The 20,010-nt window shown below is 34.7% G+C and overlaps 1 protein-coding gene across 1 annotated transcript in view; it reads left to right on the top strand.

The window, feature by feature from the left end:
* The window catches only part of SLCO6A1 (solute carrier organic anion transporter family member 6A1), a 101,784-nt gene extending 82,145 nt beyond the window's left edge, over positions 1-19,639 (top strand). Inside the window, exons 12-15 of the mRNA XM_070233364.1 lie at positions 11,447-11,511; positions 13,544-13,681; positions 18,308-18,465; positions 19,461-19,639. Coding sequence (XP_070089465.1) covers positions 11,447-11,511; positions 13,544-13,681; positions 18,308-18,450 — 346 coding nt within the window. The 3' untranslated portion in view covers positions 18,451-18,465; positions 19,461-19,639. The remainder of the gene's footprint in view (positions 1-11,446; positions 11,512-13,543; positions 13,682-18,307; positions 18,466-19,460) is intronic.
* The last annotated feature ends 371 nt before the right edge of the window (positions 19,640-20,010 follow it).

Below are 20,010 nucleotides of genomic sequence, written 5' to 3' on the forward strand. Positions count from 1 at the left end.
TCCTTTCCTTTTTATGGCTTTCTTTCTTTAGATTTGCAAATGATTTAAAGTCTTTGTTTATTAAGGTGGATTTGCCTATTCTTTTTTTCCTATCATTTTTGCTATATATATTTTAAGTCTTTATTAGTTGAAAACAAATTTAGACTTGCTACAACTTCCTGCTTTATTGATCCCTTTATCCTTATGAAATGTTCCTCTTTATCTCTTGTAACTTTTCGTCTTAGAGTTGCTTTTTCTGACTTTAATATTGCTTCATCAGCTATATTTTTATTAGCATTTGCACAGTACACATTTTCCATCCTTTTACTTTCAACCTTTCTCTGACAATATATTTAAGGTATGTCTAGTATCAGTGTATAGCCGACTTTTAAAAAGAAAATCCAGTCTAACAATTTAGTTTTTCAATTGGAGTAGATAGACTACTAAGTTAAAAAGAATTCCTAATATGTTTGGGTTCTCATCTATCATCTTAGTGTTTGTCTTAAAATGTTTCCTACTAGTTCTTTTAGTTTCTTTCTTTACTATTTTGAATTGATCAAGTTATTTGTTTTCATTATTTTCCCTCTATTATTTTGCTACTTGTTTTATTTTATATATGTATAATATATATTAAACATATATAATATATGTATACATATATACATATATAATATACATATATTATATATATAAAATACATATATTTTGTTATATATATAACAAAATCACTGGGATAAAACTAAGTGTAAAGAAGCAACAGACAGGTTGAATAAATAATTACATTTCTGCACAGTAAAATATAATGCAACTAAAAAAATGAATAGGGAGGAGCTCTATGTTCATATAGGAAATGATCTTAAAGATGTACTGTTACAGGAAAAAATCAGGTACAGAACAGTGAATACAGTATGCTACTTCCTATGAAGAAAGAAGGGAATATATATATATATTCCCTATATATCTATATCTATATCTATATCTATATCTATATCTATAGATATGCATTTATAGTTATTTGTATTTGCATAAAGAAACACTGGAGGTATAAACAAGAAAGTAATTAAAACAGTAACCTAAAGAGGTGGAGTAGAAATGGGGGTAGATGAGGGCAGGGGTTTATGCAAGCAAGTCTCTCCAGTGTGTTTTTTATATTGTTTGTTTTCCAAAGCATGTAATTATACCACAAATTCAAGAAAGTTGAATTTTTTAAAAGTACAATAAAAGTCAAAGCCAAAGACATAAATTGTGAAATCATTATCAAATAAGTGATAATTAAAGTCAGGGAAGTGGGGTAGGATGGAGTAGTTTGCAGCAGGCCAGTGCTCCTCCAGAGGATAACCAGAAACGCTGGGTTAAATGATAAAAATTATATATTTAAAAGCAGAAAGTGGCAGAGGACTAGAGGGAGGCCAATTCCAGAGAGAGCAGAAGCTTTTGAAGGCAAAGAGGTGTTTGTCAATTCTTGATGAGGGCTAGATGCTGACAATCTGGACGAGGTCCTGGGGGACTGTCACTAGTGGGTGACAAGCAACCTGGCAGAGTTTTAGGTGATCACATGAGGCTAAGAAAGACAAAATTCTTTTTCCTTTGGAGAAATTTGCTGAAATCTGAAGCTGAAGCTTAGGTCTAAACAGAAAAGTATAACAATTTGTCTATAAGTCTCCATCAAGGTGCTCATTAAGAAAAACTAGTTCTTCAGTTCTTTTCCTTCCATCCGTCATTATGTTAACATGCTTTGAAGTCTTCTCATCTGTGATAGTCAGCATGGATTCAAACAAGAAGGCAGATGAGCACTTTAAGAAAAAAAGTAAAATAAAGGAGAAATATTTAAAGTATGCTACAAAGAAAATGTAGAAAAACGCAATGAGAAAACTATAGGACAATCTAACTTAGTCTGAGGATTCAGAGAGGGTATCCCTGAAGAAATGACATTTAAGCAGAGCCCCATAGGATGGGGAATGAGTATTTCATACAGTGGGAACAACATATGCGAAGATTCCAAGTGAGAGATGAGGCTTTATAAGAGTGCTGTATTAAAGAAGGCCTTAGTTGGTGATAAAGGCAAAAGCTGTGAGGTGGCATGTGATGAGACTCATGAGAGCAGGCTGACCCCTGTAAATATTTTTGCAATTCTAGATTTTATCCTAAAAACAATGGGAAGCCCCCTAAGGATCCTAGTGGGGCAGTGAAATAATCAGAATTTCACCTTAAAAATTCACTTTGGCTCTTATGTGAAGAGTGGACTGAAAGGATAAGGATGGTTTTTGGGGGATAAATCAGGAAGTCATTCCATCTCTTTTCGGGCAGAGGATATAGGTTGAGAATTGGCAAGTGGAATTAGAGGTGAAAAAAATCAGAGGAAGAGATATGAAAAAAATTTGTTTTTAAAAATTGCTGTATTTGATTATTGATTGTCTGTGGTGAATGAGGAACAGGATGGTATCAAGGATGCCTCTTTCCAGGTTTGGGTCTTGAAAACTGCATGGATGATGGTGCCAATTCTTGTGATAGGGAGCACTAGGGAAAGAGCAACTTTTGTGCAAGACAGGAACTTAAATCTAGAACTGATGTTTCATAAGAAAGGTATGGACTGAAAATATAAGTTTATAAGTTATGAGATGGTGGAAGCTACTTTTCACATTGTGGAAGAGTACTAATAAATTTTTTGTTTACTCCATGAAATTCTTGCATCATCCTATCATATCTTTACTCATTAGACAAAATACGAAAAAGCATTCACTTCGTTGTTAAAACATAATAGTTTTTCATTAAAAATTTGTTTTTTCAATACATATTTATTATTTATTTGGGGGCTGTTCATTTAGCTGATTTTTGGAAAATCCTAGGAATCATTAATCTTTTCATCTTGTTTTGTGTATTAGTTAGAAAGAGGGTTATAATCAAATTGAAGATAAATAAATACTTCTTAATGATTATACTTATGAGTTATGATCAGCTCTGTATATGCCTCAGAGAGCACCAATATCATATTGCATATAAGAAAACTACTTGTGCTAAATGAAACAGAACACTCAATTATAGTTAAGCATATGACCAACATTTCCACTTTATACCGAAAACTTTATACTAAAGTGTGATTCTAAAATGTGACATTTTACTTCTTTTACCTCTCTTTAATGAATCTGCTCATAATAAAGTGTAAATTATTTTTTATTTAAAAATATAATTATCATTGGAGAATTGGCTAATTTGTTTTCATTTTCCTAGTAGTAAACATTTGAGGAAGGAATATATATTTTTAGCAGGTTGATATGGGTCACACCAATTGTCACAAAATATACATATGCTACATTTTAATAAATTGAGTCATTTTGGATGAAGATGTTGGTCGTACTAGTTTATTGTTCAAGTTCTAGAACAAGGAAACAAAGGATAAAAATAGAGTTTGTTTAAATGTCCATTTAAAATGTAGCTCTTATTTTTTTTAAATTTATTTTTTAATTCTTTTTATTTTTGGATGTCCATCATATTTCGAATTCTGTGTACATTACATCATGTTCACCACCCGAAAACTAGATATAGTCCATCCCCTCACATGTGCCTAATCACTCCTTTTGCCCTCCTCCCTCCCACCTACCCCTACAGTAACCACCAATCCAATCTCCAACGCTATGTGTTTTTTTGTCGTTTTTATCTTCTACTTACGATTGAAATCATGTGGTATCTGACTTTCTCCCTCTGACTTATTTCACTCAGCATAATACCCTCAAGGTCCATCCATGTTGTCACAAATGGCCAGATTTCATCTTTTCTTATGGCTGAGTAGTAGTCCATTGTGTATAAATACCACATCTTCTTTATCCATTCGTCCTTTCATGGGCGCCTAGGTTGCTTCCATATCTTGGCTATTGTGCATAATGCTGCAATGAACATAGGGGTGTAAGTATGTTTATGCCTTTGTGTTTTCAAGTTCTTTGGATAAATACCCAGCAGTGGAATAGCTGGATCATATAGTAGATCTATTCTTAATTTTCTGAGGATACTCCATACTGCTTTCCATAGTGGCTGCACCAGTTTGCACTGCCACCAGCAGTGAACAACGGTTCCCTTCTCTCCACATCCTCTCCAACATTTGTTGTTTCCTGTCTTGTTAATTATAGCCATTCTGACCGGAGTGAGGTGATACCTCATTGTAGTTTTGATTTGCATTTCCCAGATAGCTAATGATGTTGAGCATCTTTTCATATGCCTGTTGGCCATCCCTGTATCTTCTTTGGAGAAATCTCTGTTCAGATCTTTTGTCCATTTTCTAATTGGATTGTTGGTTTTTTTGTTGTTGAGCTGTATTGGTTCTTTGTATATTTTGGATATTAACTCCTTATCTGATATATGGTTTGCAAATATCTTCTCCCGATTGTTAGGTTGTCTTTTCGTTTTGCTGATAGTTTCCTTTGCTGTGCAGGAGCTTTTTAGTTTGATGTAGTCCCATTTGTTCATTTTTTCTTTTGTTTCCCTTGCCTGGTTAGACATGGGACTTGAAAATATGCTACTCAGACTGATGTCAAAGAGCGTACTGCCTATATTTTCTTCTAGAAGTCTCGTGGTTTTGGGTCTTACATTCAAGTCTTTAATCCATTTTGAGTTGATTTTTGTGCATGGTGTAAGGGAATGGTCTACTTTCATTCTCTTCCATGTGGCTGTCCAGTTTTCCCAACACCATTTACTGAAGAGACTCTCCTTTCTCCATCACATGCTCTTGGCTCCCTTGTCCAAGGAGCCAAGTTAGCTGTCCATAAACGTGTGGGTTTACTTCTGGGCTCTCAATTCCGTTACATTGATCTGTGTGTCTGTTTTTGTGCTAGTACCATACTGTTTTGGTTACTATGGCTTTGTAGTATAATTTGAAATCAGGGAGTGTGATACCTCCAGCTTTGTTATTTTTTCTCAGGAATCCTTTGGCTATTCGGGGTCTTTTATTGTTCCATATAAATTTTAGGATTCTTTGTTCTATTTCTGTAAAAGATGTTGTTGGAACTTTGACAGGGATTGCCTTGAATCTATAGATTGCTTTAGGAAGTATGGAGATTTTAGTGATGTTAATTCTTCCAATTCCAAGAGCATGGAATATCTTTCCATTTCTTTGTGTCTTCTTTGATTTCTTTCAACAATGTTTTATAGTTTTTGGTGTACAGATCTTTCACCTCTTTGGTTAAGTTTATTCCTAGGTATTTTATTCTTTTTGTTGCAATTGTAAATGGGATTGTATCCTTAATTTCTCTTTCTGCTACTTCGTTGTTAGTGTATAGAAACGCAAGCAATTTTTGTACATTGATTTTGTATCATGTGACATGACTGTATTCCTTTATTATTTCTAAAAGGTTTTTAGTGGAATCTTTAGGGTTTTCTAGATATAAAATCATGTCATCTGCAAAGAGTAACAGTTTCAATTCTTCTTTTCCAACGTGGATCCCTTTTATTTCTTTTTCTTGCCTGATTGCTCTGGCTAGGACTTCCAATACTATGTTAAATAAGAGTGATGACAGTGGGCATCCTTGTCTGGTTCCTGTTCTTAGAGGGATAGCTTTCAGTTTTTCTCCATTGAGAATGATATTTGCTGTGGGTTTGTCATAGATGGCCTTTATTATGTTGAGGTATTTTCCTTCTATACCCATTTTATTTAGAGTTTTTATCATAAATGGATGTTGTATCTTGTCAAATGCTTTCTCTGCATCTATTGAGATGATCATGTGATTTTTATTCTTCATTTTGTTAATGTGGTGTATCACTTTGATAGATCTGCAGATGTTGAACCATCCCTGCATCCCTGGAATGAAACCCACTTGATCATGATATATGATCTTTTAAATGTATTGTTGTATTTGATTTCTTAGTATTTTGTTGAGGATTTTTGCATCGATGTTCATCAGTGATATTGGCCTGTAATTTTCTTTTTTTGTGCTGTCCTTATCTGGTTTTGGTATCAGGATGATGTTGGCTTCGTAGAAGGAGTTAGGAATCCTCCCCTCCTCTTCAATTTTTTGGAAGAGTTTGAGAAGGATAGGTATTAAATCTTCTTTGAATGTTTGGTAGAATTCACCAGGGAAGCCATCTGGCCCTGGACTTTTATTTTTTGGGAGGTTTTTGATTGCTGTTTCAATCTCCTTACTGGTGATCGGTCTATTCAAATTTTCTACATCTTCTTGGTCCAGTTTTGGAAGGTTGTATGTTTCTAAGAATTTATCCATTTCTTCTAGATTATCCAATTTGTTGGCGTATAGCTTTTCATAGTATTCTCTTGTTATCTTTTGTATTTCTGAGGTGTCCATTGTAATCTCTCCTCTTTCATTTCTGATTTTATTTATTTGAGCCTTCTCTCTTTTTTTTTCTTGGTGAGTCTAGCTAAGGGTTTGTCAATTTTGTTTATCTTTTCAAAGAACCAGCTCTTGGTTTCATTAATTATTTCTATTGTTATTTTTAGTCTCTATTTCGTTTATTTCTGCTCTGATTTTTATTATTTCCTTCCTTCTGCTGATTTTGGGCTTTGTTTGTTGTTCTTTTTCCAGTACCTTTAGGTGCACTTTTAGATTGTCTATTTGGGATTTTTCTTCTTTGTTGAGGTAGGCCTGAATTGCTATAAACTTCCCTTGTAGAACCGCTTTTGCTGTATCCCACAGATTTTGGCATGTCATGTTTTCATTTTCATTTGTCTCCAGGAATTTTTTTATTTCTTCTTTGATTTCTTCATTGACCCAATCGTTGTTCAGTAGCATTTTGTTCAATCTCCACGTTTTTGTGGCTTTTCTGGTTTTCTTCCTATAGTTGATTTCCAGTTTCATACCTTTGTGGTCAGAAAAGATGCATGGTATTATTTCAGTCTTCTTAAACTTATTGAGACTTGTTTTGTGGCCTAACATGTGATCTATCCTGGAGAATGTTCCACGGGTATTTGAAAAGAATGTGTATTCTGTGGTTTTTGGATGGAATATTCTGTATATATCTGCTAAGTCCATCTGGTCTAATGTGTCCTTTACGGCCAGTGTTTCCTTGTTGATCTTCTGTTTGGATGATCTATCTATTAGTGTAAGTGGAGTGTTAAAATCCCCTACTATTATTCTGTTACTGTCTATTTCTCCTCTTATATCTGTTAATAATTACTTTATATATTTAGGTGCTCCTATGTTGGGTGCATAGATATTTACAAGTGTTATATTTCTTGTTGGATTGTTCCCTTTATCATTATGTAGTGCCCATCTTTGTCTCTTATTACAGCTTTTGTTTTAAAGTCTATTTTGTCTGATATAAGTATTCCTGCCCCCACTTTCTTTTCTTTGCCATTTGCATGGAATATCTTTTTCCATCCTTTCACTTTCAGTTTGTGAGTGTCTGTAGGTCTGAAGTGTCTCTTGTATGCAGCATATACATGGGTCTTTTTTTATCCAGTTGGCCACCCTATGGCATTTGATTGGAGCATTTAGTCCATTGACATTTAAAGTAGTTGTTGATAAATATGTATTTATTGCCATTTTGTCACTTTTTTTTCTGGGTGTTTTAGTAGTTCTTCTCTGTTCCTTTCTTTTTCTGTTGCTCTCTTCCCTTGTGGTTTGATGGCTATCTTTAGTAATATGTTTGATTTCTTTTGTCTTACTTTTTTTCTTGCTTGTTATAGGTTTCTGATTTGTGGTTACCATGAGGATCCTATTTAATATACTATGCACATAACAGTCTATATTGAGTAGATAGACTCTTTAGCTTGACCTCTTTCTAAAAGCTCTACTTTTTCACTCTCCACCTCCCACATTATATGTTTTGCACATCATATATAGTCTCTTGGTTAGTGTGTGTCTATCCATTACCCTCTTATCATTGAAATAGGTGATTTTAGTACATTTGTCTTTTAACCTTCATATTATCTTCACAGGTAGTTGATCTGATGCCTTTACTATATTTTTACCTTACAAGTGATTTTATTGCCTGGATTTTTGGTGGTGTTGTTTTGGGGTTTTTTTGATAATTTTTTTTTATCTCTATTTGTGGTCATTGCTTTCTCACTTAAATAAGTCCTCTCAGCATTTATTGTAGAACTGGTTTCTTGGTGATAAACTCCTTTAATTTTTGCTTGTCTGAGAAGCTCTTTATCTCTCCTTCCAATCTGAATGACAGCCTTGATGGATAGAGTATTCTTGGCTGTAGGTTTTTTCCTTTTAGCACTTTAAATATGTCATGCCATTCTCTTCTCGCCTGTAGGGTCTCGACTGAGAAGTCCGCTGATAGCCTGATGGGCTTCCCTTTATATGTCACTTGTGGCCTTTCTCTTGCTGCTTTTAGGATTCTCTCTTTGTCTTTAATTTTGGACATTTTGATTGTAATATGTCTTGGTGTGGGCCTCTTTGGGCTTATCTTGTTTGGAGCTCTCTGTGCTTCCTGAACTTGGATGTCTGTTTCCTTCCTCAGGTTAGGAAAATTTTCCTCTATTATTTCAACAAATAAATTTTCTGCCCCTTTGTCTCTCTCTTCTCCTTTTAGGACCCCTATAATCTGAATGTTAGCATGCTTGACATTGTCCCAGAGTTCCCTTACACTCTTCTCATTCTGTCTAATTCTTTTTTCTCTTTTCTGTTCTGCTTGGGTGATTTCCTCTAGTCTTTCATCTAGCTTGCTGATCCATTCTGCTGCTTCCTCTACTCTGCTCTTGAGTGCCTCTAGTGAATTTCTCATTTCAAGTATTGTATTCTTCATTTCTGATTGTTTTTTTTTAATATCTTCCAGTTCTTTGCTGATGTGCTTACTGTGTTCATCCATTCTTCTCCGCATGTCTGTGAGCATCCTCATGATATTTTGTTTGAACTCTTTGTCAAATAGCTTGCTAGTTTCTGTTTCACTTAGTCCTTTTTCTGGGGTTTTGTCCTGTTCCCTTGCTTGGAAAGTATTCCTTTGCCTCCTCATTATGCCTCTTTCTCTGTGCTATTTTCTTTGTAGTAGGTGAGTCGATTAAGTCTCCTGATCTTGGAGAAGTGGCCTTATGTATGAGATGCCTTATGAGGCCCAGCAGTATGCTTCCCTCTCGTCACCAGTCCATAAGAAGCAGGAGTGACCCCTTTGTGGGCTACTTGTGTCCTTCTGCTGTGGCAGGGTTTGCTCCCACTGCGGGTACCCAGGGAGTCTAATCTTTCCTTCCCTGGCCAGCTGTTTGTAAGTCTGGTTTGGGAAGCCTCAGCACTGTTGGCTACAAGGTCTATCAGCACTCTCTATTGCAGTTTTCCTCTTAATTGGGTTGGCACCCAGTGTAGCTAGTTGCTAGGCTCAGGGGCGTACAGTTGTGATAGGCCTCCGGCCAACAAAGCTGTTGTCAGTTCTCTTAGGAGTGCAGCTGAGTGGGACTAGCCCTTGGCATGAGGGCACTCAATTGTTTCAGGCTTTGGAAGGTGGGCTGGTCCTTTTCATGGCTATTTGTGAAGCACAAGTCTTCTGCTGCTGAGAAGCCTTACCCCCCACAGGGCCACATATACTGTCAACACAGTCCTGGTCCATGCACCCTTCTCAACCCCCTGGAGCATACCCTGACACCACACTGCAGAGGCCCCCACCTCTCCACCAATGCCCCCTACAGTTCACCTGGTCCTCACACAGGCCCTGCCCCACAGAGGCAGACACCCTTGCCTGCCTGTAGAGGATCAAGGCACCCAGTCAATGCAGCCTGAAAAGTAGCCTGAGGGCTTGCTGTTAGGTGGGCCAGTCCCTAGCGCAGGTTGCCTGCCCTGGCTGAACTGGATTAAATCTGTGCTCTAGTGGGCATGGCAGACCCCTGGACTAACAGCCCAAGGGATGCACCTCAATGGCCCCCACTGGTGTCCGTATCAGCAGCCTGGACCAGCTCAGAACAATGGCCCCCACCAATGTCTCAGTCTCTGGAGAAGTCCCTCCTCCCACCAAGATGCCCCCAGAGCCCACCAGGTGAGTTTCGTTTCACCAAAGGACTGTCAGCCTTCTCTCTGGTGATTTTAGGTTGCTGCAATGAGTGAGTTTGTGCGTGGACCGTTTAAGACCAGGGTCTTTTCAGCTTTTGGCCGATAGCTTTTCTGGGGGTGCCCTCGCTGCAGTTAATAGCCAGCAAAGCCAGACAGTCAGACCCCCGTCTCAGTTGGGCTGAGTCCGAAGGATGCTTATAGCAGTATTGCCCCCACTGCAGACCTCACTCCTCCAGAGAGGGCTGCGTACCTTAGGGTGGCTCCCGCCTGGCCAGCTGAGAAGCTCTGCTGCTCCCAAAGGTGGCTTTTTTCCTCTCCAGCAGGAATTACTGCCTCTTCTGCCTTCGTCAGGACTGTCCCTTGTTGTGGGGGTTCTTCTTATCCAGTTTTCAGTTTTCAATCCAGGGTGATTCTTCCAAAAATTGTTGTAACCTGGTTGTGTTCGTGGGAGGAGACGAGTTCAACATCTGCTCCCACCACCATCTTGATGAGATACTTCTTATTTTTTTACTTTCTAAAATGTTCAAAGGTTATTTTGTACTATATATTCAATTTATTTTCCAAACTACTAATATGTGATGTAATGCATTACTTTTCTTTTTTAAACAAATGCTTGGTTTGCCTAGTAGGAAATACAGAAATCTTCATTCTTTACATTTGGGAAAGTTATTTTTTGTTTATTTTAACTTCAATAGTGAAGGTAACAGGAGGAGGTCTGGCAGGAAAGAGGTGAGACCTTCAAATTAGGACAATTCAAGCAAGCAAGCAAGCTTGAATAAAGTGGCTATTTAAAATCTGGGCAGGGCAAAAGGAATCCCAAGGCATAGTGCGGTGTCTGGTTGGTTACCACCGCAGGCCCAAAAGGAAACAGGGGTAGTAGGAAGGAGAGAGACCTGAGGACCCAGACAACCTGACTTAACTCTGCAGGGAGGGGGCCTTGGAATGAAGACTGACCTCACTTTCCTTCCTCACTCAGAGTGCTCCATTGGCAGAACCCAATCAGAAGCCAGAAGGCAAGAGAGCCTATTTTTATAGTGCTTTAGGTTAGTCTCCCAGGGCAGAGGGCAAGGTAGAGAAAGGTAGAGAGTGGATCTCACAGGGGCAAAAAGAAGAAATCTAGAACAATGGGTGTGTACCACAGAATGAAGCAAGAGAAGTGTGAAAGCTAGTGCTAAGTTTTTTCCAGCAGAGGAAAAGGAGGCTGGGGTAGAGCGTTTGGGCCATCAATGCTTCCTCCTTTTGAAGAGCAAGAAGCTTCAGAATCAGTTGGCAAGGGGCGGGATATGGAGACATGCAAGAAGTGGCATTTCTTCAATTCAACCAGATTGAACTGTGTGAACTGGCTAAAGATTCTTAGTCTAATTATTGCACAAGAAAAAAAAATTAACCTTGAACCTAAAAAACATTCTCTATAATAATAATATATATTATATATCATTATAAATATAATATTATTATATTACATATCATATTATATAATAAACATTCTCTATAGCTAATAAGAATGAAGTTTTGATGATATCATTGCTGTTTGCTTGCAGGATCGTATCTGACAAACAACGGGCTATGGCCTTGGGTATGGCCTATGTGATTTTGAGAATATTTGGTATGGACTTTTGGCAATTTTTTATTGCATTGAATAGTTTCTTTTTTGATATGTGTATTTGTCTACATGTATATGTAGAATTTCAAATAATAATAATGGTAAACTGACACAAAACAAGTGAATGGAGGAGCTGCTTTGCAGAATTTAGGAGATAATACTTAATGTAAAAAGATAATACCTAGTGTAAAGTCTTTTCTAGGTGTCATGTAAAATATGCGTTAATGTTGTATTCAATTAGAAGAGACAATCTATTTGATCAGAAGTATGTTCGTCAAGCTCATAGAAATGGTTTGGTGAACTGAAACAAAACACTTATATAAGCACTGAAACTATACATTGCTTGCATGTTTGGGGAGTCACTAACCTAGACTAGTGCTTTTAAATGTTTTCATCACCAAAGACACTGAATATGATGTTTTTAAGAATTTATATCCAAAGAACAAATTGATTTTGCACTCTGTACTTCAGGTTTTCTTAAAATAGCTAAAACTAGCTTTCAGATCTACATTATGACTATATTAGGACCCATGGTTCAAGAAGTTGATTAAAAATATCGATGGAGTAAGGAAACAAGATTGGAATGGATTGAAGACTGAAAGACACATGATAAATGGAATTAAGAATGTAGAAAAATCTGTGGCTCTGATGGGCATCAGAGAAATCATTTTATAGCGAGATCAATATGTGGGATTAAAAATAGATTTTTTAGTTGGGAAAATTAGAGCATATTTTCATGGTGGATAATGATCCACTAGATAAAGACAGACATGTAGTGGAAAAGGAAGTGCAAAAACAGCAAGTGCACAGAGTTTCCTGCAGCAGAAAGGAAGCCAGTGAGGCTGATGCATTTTTTAGTAGGAGAGAGTGGAATAACTTGATATTTTAGTTATAAACTGATGCAGGATTTTGCCATCAGACAATTTTAAGCGGAGGATAGATATTATCTGATTTGCATTTAAAAGATAACTCTGCTGCTGGGAGGAGAAATACTTATAGAAGATAAATGTGGAGGAATAGAACAGGGGGGCTTTTGCTAAAGTCTAAGTCAGAGTCATATTAAATTGGATTGTGGGGGTTGTAGTGGAGACAGAAAAATCAAGATATCTAGGATATGTTTGAAGTTAGTGTTACAAAGATTGATCATGAATTGGAAAAATATGGTGGGAAATAGAAAAAATGAGTAGTAGGCCTAGGTTTTTCACCTTGAGCAACTATAAACAGTGCCAGCACTCACTGAGATTGGGAAGTCTGGTGATAGATAGTGGTCTTTGGCGGGAATCAAGAGTAGAGAGGCATAGGGCCCTGATAATTTCTTCAAGAAGATCATCAATCATTAGACATGTTAGTTCTGAGAACTTGGTTCTAATGTCTTTGGGGATGACTTTTTTTTTTTTTAATTTCAATCACTATTCATGCACTTTTAGCTGAAAGTGACGTTGTTGCTGAGGAGGTGTTGTCTCTGAGAGTATACAGAAATTTCCCTCGTGCAGCACACGACTGTTCTGAATGTGAGGTCGTCTGAATCCAGGGATATTACAAACATACCAAAGCATTTACATTTTCAGTTATTTCTTCCAATATCTTGATAAATAATCGGTATACATTGCATTACAAAACTAATTTTTCAGTGATTGAAAATTTCACAGTTTGAAATCTTGGAAGGTACACTGAGTTCATAAAATCAATATTTAGTTTCTCCATTTTAAATACTTTTTTCTAAATTTTTCATTCGAAAATTAACAAAACTTTTGAGATGTCAACTAAATAGCAACATGCACACCATTCTGAAAAGATGTAAATCTACTAATTTTTTTGTGCCCACAGGAATAAGGATTTTTCAAAAACACACAATCATTGTTTTTGGTTATTAAGAATCCTGTCTATAAGTAAATTCTTAGATAATTTTAAATGATGTGTTTACAGTTATGATGATTAAATATATATGTATATGTTTAATTTTAGGATAAAAATCATTATGATCTCAATCTATAGTGTTTTCATGGAGCATTTACAATCATTGCATTTTTCATAGGGAGTATACCTGGACCATTAGTTTTTAAAATTATAAGAGAAACTTCTTGTATCTTTCGGGATGTTGGACGCTGTGGAAACCTAGGAAGCTGTTGGATCTATAACAGGACAAAAATGGCCTACCTATTGGTTGGAGTATGTAAGTGATATCTATTGAAGAAGTGCAGAGAGTAAAATTGGGTTAAAAACTTATGCTTGTTTATAGTAAGGTACAGTAATAATAAGTTATGAACAAATGGATACTTTGATGATTAAAGAAGCCTTATATTATTGTACAGAAAATACTTTAGAAACTAAAGTACCATAGAATTTACGTAACTATTTGAGTCACTGCATTAAATGCACAGTTGTTTTTTGTTATTCCTGAACAAAAGGTGATAATTAGCAGAATTTCAATTTGGGAAGTAATTTTGCCTGTATACATATACAACCACCTAGCTTGGTCTTGTGACCCTTTCCATTTCCAAAGTAAAAGATTGGATAACTTTTAAAAAAAATTTTACACCACTAAAGAGCATCAGGATAGTCTTACCCCCACTTAAATGTAAATTTCAGTTGTCTCTTGATCAATGATATTATAGTGCTTGGCACATAAAGAGCATTCAGTATTTGTTGAATAAATAAGAGATATCGGGAATTGGGCTGCTATGGTGGTATAGGCTATGGTTAAAGTGTTGGGAAAGCCTGGATATGTTTGTATTACTTCAGAAAATTCACTAGATCTTCCTAGATCTCAGTGTATTCATCTGTAAAATGAGGATGTTGGACTACATGGTTTCTGAAGTCTTAATCAGCACTAACATTCAATGATTTTATTGTATAGATACTATCAGTGTGTTAAATATTTAAAAGTGTTTATATGTTTTGTAATTTTACTGCGTATGTTCAGTAATTCAAAGAACCACATAATGATAAACTCTAATATTTAACGGTAACAAATATCTGTTTGATAAACAGTATACAGCAATGCCTTCTAATTCAGAAGTCAATTATCCAGCAAGCTTAGTCAACACTGAACGCTGAGTAAAATGAAATAAAAAAAATTAAAGTAAAAAATGACATTTAAGAAGTCAAAATTAATTTCTCAGAGGTAATTAAACAAAACAAGTCATTGTTCTTAAGGAAGTCTGCTTAAAACACTGCTTAGACTTTTAATGTTTGTTTTAGATATAACTGTAACATGCTTAATTGTTTTTAAACACAGCACATAAGTGAGAAAATTGATGAAATACTGGAGATCCTACTAAGGAGCTTCTAAAAGGAGATAATAATCAAGAACATGGGGGATTACAGCAGAAAGGGCAAACACAGGAAACTGCAATAGGAGTATGCATTTCTGGCAATTTAGTGTAAACTAGTACATTTTGAACTATATTCCATGAGTCGTTTGAATCAGAATCACTTGCAGTTCTTGCTAAAAATGTAAGTTCTGAGGCCCTGAATTAGAATACCAGGCATCAGTGATAGACATGTATTTTTAATAAAGCACCTTAAGTGATTTTAACCACAGTAAACTGAAGACAGCTGTGTGAGAGACTCTAGAGCTATACTGTTCAATATGGTAGATATTAACCACATGTGACTATTTACATTTAAATGTAATTAAATGCAATTAGAAATTCAGTTCCTCAGTAACAATAGCCAAATTTCTCATGCTTAATGGTCGCATTTGACGACTCTATTGGACAGTGCAAATGTAGAACGCTGCCATTGTTGCAGAAAGTTCTATGCACACCACTACTCTAGAGCAAGGCTTATTCAACAGGGATCCATGAACCCTAGGAGCCCACACTGAACTTTAGCATATTTTTGAAATCCTAAAATTCTCTTTGTACAATATGTTTTCCCCTGTGGAGGAAGTCTGTGGCATTCGTTAGAATCTCAAAAGTTTATCACTAAAAAAAGTTAGTAAAAAATGTATTATATTAACCCATCAGGTGCCTTTGGTACCAAGGAAATTCTTCTTATCTTTCTCAAACTTGTTTTCATTGGGATGACTCATTAAGTGCCATTTAGCTCAAATGAAGGATTCCATCAGCTCTAGTTTATTTGCAGTAGAGAGATGATTTATAAGTCTCTTGCAAACATTTCCTATTGTAACTTGCCAAGTTTACCACTTTATTGGGTTTGGGTTTTTTGTAGAATTTTTATAGAAATATAACATTATGTATATTAATTGAGTAAACAGTACGTATTATAAATGTATAGCTCAACACATTTTTATGAATACACCTGTAATTAGCATCAATATCAAGAAATATAATATATTAAAATTAATAAGTGAATTTAGTAAAGTTGCTTAATATACAATCAATACACTAAAATCAATTGTGTTTCCTTATACCAGGTACAACCAAACATAAAAATAATATAATAAATACAATAACATCAAAAAATATAGTACCAAGAAAAATATCTAATGAAAGCTGTGTAAGACCTCTACAACTGCAAAATTTGAGAGAAATTAGAACCAAAATAAGTGAAAAAATGTATCATGTTTACAGATAGGAAGATTTTAAAATGCCACTTCTTATAAATTAATCTGTAGTATCAATGTGATCCCCAAAAAAATACCAGAAGTTATCATTTCCTTGTTTGAAATTGACAAGGGAATTGAATTCATTTGGAAAGCCAAAGGATCAAGAGTTATTAAGAGAATCTTGAAGAAGAAACAAAATTGAAAGATATATGCTACCAGGTATCAAAATCTATTATTAAGCCATACTAATTAATATATAGTAGGGTATTGGTGCAGGTGTCATCACACTGACCAATGGAACAGAATAGAGAATCCAGAAACAACTCCACACATGCACACTCAACTGATTTATGACAAAGGAAGGAGATACTGCAATTGTAAAAAGATGGTCCTTTAAATAAAGGGTAATGAATCATTTTATATATGCATATTTAAAAAAATGTATCTTGATCCCCACCTCACATCATATACAAAAATCAATTCTAGATGCATTGCAGATCTAAATGTGAAAGATAAAACCTTTTGAGAAAAATAGGAGAATATCTTCATGGCCTCGGAGTAGGAAAAGATTGTATAAACAGGACACAAAAAGCACTACCTATAAAAGAAAAATCAGACTATATTAAAGTTAATAAATTTTGATCATCAGAAGAAATAACTGAAAGATTGAAGAGACAACCAGAGTGTAGAAGACAGTGAAGGAGGTAAAAAAGTGAACAAGAACTAATGTCTGAAATATATAAATAACTCCCATAAATCAATAATAGGCTTAGGATAGATAACTTAATAGAAAACTGGACAATAGTCTTGAAAGACCTCTTCACAAAACTAGATAATCAATGGGCAATAAACAATGGAATGGATAAATAAATTGTAATAAAAAATTAACAAAGGAATACTATACAGCAATGAGAATGAAAGGTATACAACTACGTAAAATATGGATGAATCACATAAACAATATGAAAAGAAAAAAAGCAGACACAAATGAGTATGCACTGTATGATTCCACTTACTTAATGTGGACCTGCTGTATACTTCAAAAACAAACAAAACCAACCCTTTTGGGTTCGTGACTTTGAGCAAACGTGAGGAAGGCATTGTCAACAAGTGTTGACAATGTTTTGTTCTTGATCCAGATGCTGGTCACATCGTATTTAGTTTGTGAAGAATATATAAAGCAGTACTTTAAAAAAAGAGAGAGGGAGAGAGAGTGAGAGAGATGTAATTAACATACAGTTAACATAGATCTTAGACGTTCAGTTTGATGGCTTTTGATAATTGAGTGCACCTGTGGAACCAGCACCCAAAGCAAGCTATAGAAATTTCTCCTAAGCCCCTTTTCAGTCAATTTCCCTGATCCACAGATAAACCCCTTTCAGATTTCTATTACAGTATGTTGGTTTTGCCTGTTCTAGAAATTTATGCAAGTGGAATACAGTTGCAAGTGGAGTTTTTTTGTTTGTTTTTTTGGTCTGTCTTGCTTAATGTTATGCTTTTGGGAGATTCAACAGCAATAGTTTGTGCTTCTTAAAAATTTCTGAGCACTGTTTCATTTTGTGAATGTACTGCAGTTTATCCATTCTCTTGTTAATGTACATTTGGGTTGTTTACAGTATTTGGTTGTTATAAACAAATGTATGAAATATTGTGTGATTATAAATGACATAGATTTATTAATATTTCCTATTTTATCTTTTGAAATTACTATAATTGATATTGTCAGATAATTAACATTACGGCTGTAAAATATTTTTTACTTCATTAACAGGATCATTTTCATCCAAAGTTTAAGTATTTTTATATAATCCTTGTAATATATTAACTTCCTGAAATTTGAGACATGAAAATAAATTTAAAAATCCCTACATAATCAGTTAACTTTTCTAAAGTATCTCTGTTTATATTTAGAAAATGGTGAATATTTCAAATAGAGTAAAGCTGCGTGAGGTGACTTAAACAGGTTCCAGTTCCTGTTGATAATTAAGTTTTGAAAGTAGAAATGTATTTTATGTTTTAGAATTAATACATTCTGTGAAATAATAGCACACCTTGCATTTTTCGTGGGCTATATAAGAAATCTAAAATGTTTTGTAAACATTTAAGAAACTATCCTTTAAGTAACTTGATATGTTTATGATATTAATTACATTCTACAATTGGGAAGTTGATACCTTTAGAGATAAAATGTACTTGCCTTTCCTTTAGTAAATGCCATTCTTTCCACAAACATTTTTGCTATAAATAAATTGACTCATCTGATGGTTGTATTTTCTTTTAATTCAGGTTTTTTGTGCAAAGTATTTACTATCTTCTTCACTGCTATTGCACTTAGGCTACAAAAACACTTACCAAAGGAAAACAGTGAAATACTGCCTACACTTGTGAAGCATCTCAAAGTAAAAAAAAGGGAAAAAAGTGACTTATAACTGGATCATCATTGCGTAAGAATTATACGTTGTCAATCCATCAATGGAATATTATATTAAGATTTAAAATAATTACGTTATAGTTACATGTTTAGTAAATGAATGTGATTCATATGACCCTATAAGTTTTATTATATTTTGAGTATAAATTTAATAATATAGTCTCTGTTTTGAATTTTTTAAAGATATTATAAGATACACATTTAATACTTTCAATAGAAAGATAGTACTTTGAAAGAAAAGAATGAAGTAGATGTGGGAAAATACACATAAGTTAATTCTGACTGCAATAATATATATTAGTTATTGCCCTTTGGTTATGTAGGATGACTTAGGTTTCATATCATTTATTCTTGTTGCTTTCATTTGGGCCGTGGATGTTTGTCAGTAATTTTTCAAAATAAAATTAGATGTGCCAATCCAGTTCATGTAATAAAAATTTAAATTGTCATATTTATTCTAGAAAAGAAGGCTATTTTAAACGTTTTAAAAATTAACATTTTATTTATTGATCATGGCGAGGTTTCCTAAGAAAATTTCTCTGGTTAATTGGCCAGTTTGCAATACTACATATTTTCATGCTCCTTTAATTGTAATAGACGTGAAATTTGGTATGATCATAGAACTCTCTATTTTTACCTTGACTTGAATTTTATTGGTAAATACTACCTGATACCTGAATTGATATCTATTTTTTTGCTTTTATAGTTTATTTTGTGATTAATCATAATTTTTTCATGTGAAGAAATATTCAAATTTGCCTGTAGAAAATGTGTCAACCATTTGTGGAATTTTTCTTAAGCTTAAATGTGGTTTCTACAGAAAGTTTTTGTTATAATGCCCTATTCACGGTCATGCCTGGGAGAAGGAAACACGAAGCAGGGAGTATTCATATCTTACTACGTATTTTTCTTCCTTAACTTCAACATGCATTTATGAAAATCTATAAACTAGTCTTTACGTGAAACTTCTTGAACACTTGCTTCACTCTTCTCTGTTTGAACCAGCAGGATTGCAGAACATCTGAGGATCAGAGTGTGAAAACAGGAGTTTCTCCTTTAAAGATTCTACAAGATACATTGCTGTGCCCTGCATTCAGAAAAGGAAAATCACATATGATGTTTACCTAAATTGTAGAAATGTATCCATGATGATCTGTATTTTCATAATAAAGTCTCTTCTTGCAAAACATTTCTCATATGTTTTTAATGTATATAGGATTTTAAGCAGTGTACAATAGGAGAATTAAAGTTGAATAATTTTAGATTACTTATATTCTTTCTTAATATTCTACTGTCTAAAAATATTATTTGAAAATTTATACAACTAGGAAATAAGGCAAAACAATAACATTCAGATCCATTTTGAAGGTGCTTGTAATACATGTGTGAGTATATGTATTAATGCTTAATTTCTATATTTTTTTTTTCAGAAAATACACCAGCAAAGGTATAGTAAAAATTATAATAATTTGAGGTGTAGTGTTAAGCCTTTAAATTTGAATATAGCTTTCTGCTACATCAGAACACGTTTCTATGTCACAAACCAGTTCATAGCAGG

The sequence above is a fragment of the Equus caballus genome, chromosome 14 (assembly GCF_041296265.1).
Source record: "Equus caballus isolate H_3958 breed thoroughbred chromosome 14, TB-T2T, whole genome shotgun sequence".
In the NCBI taxonomy this organism is placed as follows: domain Eukaryota; kingdom Metazoa; phylum Chordata; class Mammalia; order Perissodactyla; family Equidae; genus Equus; species Equus caballus.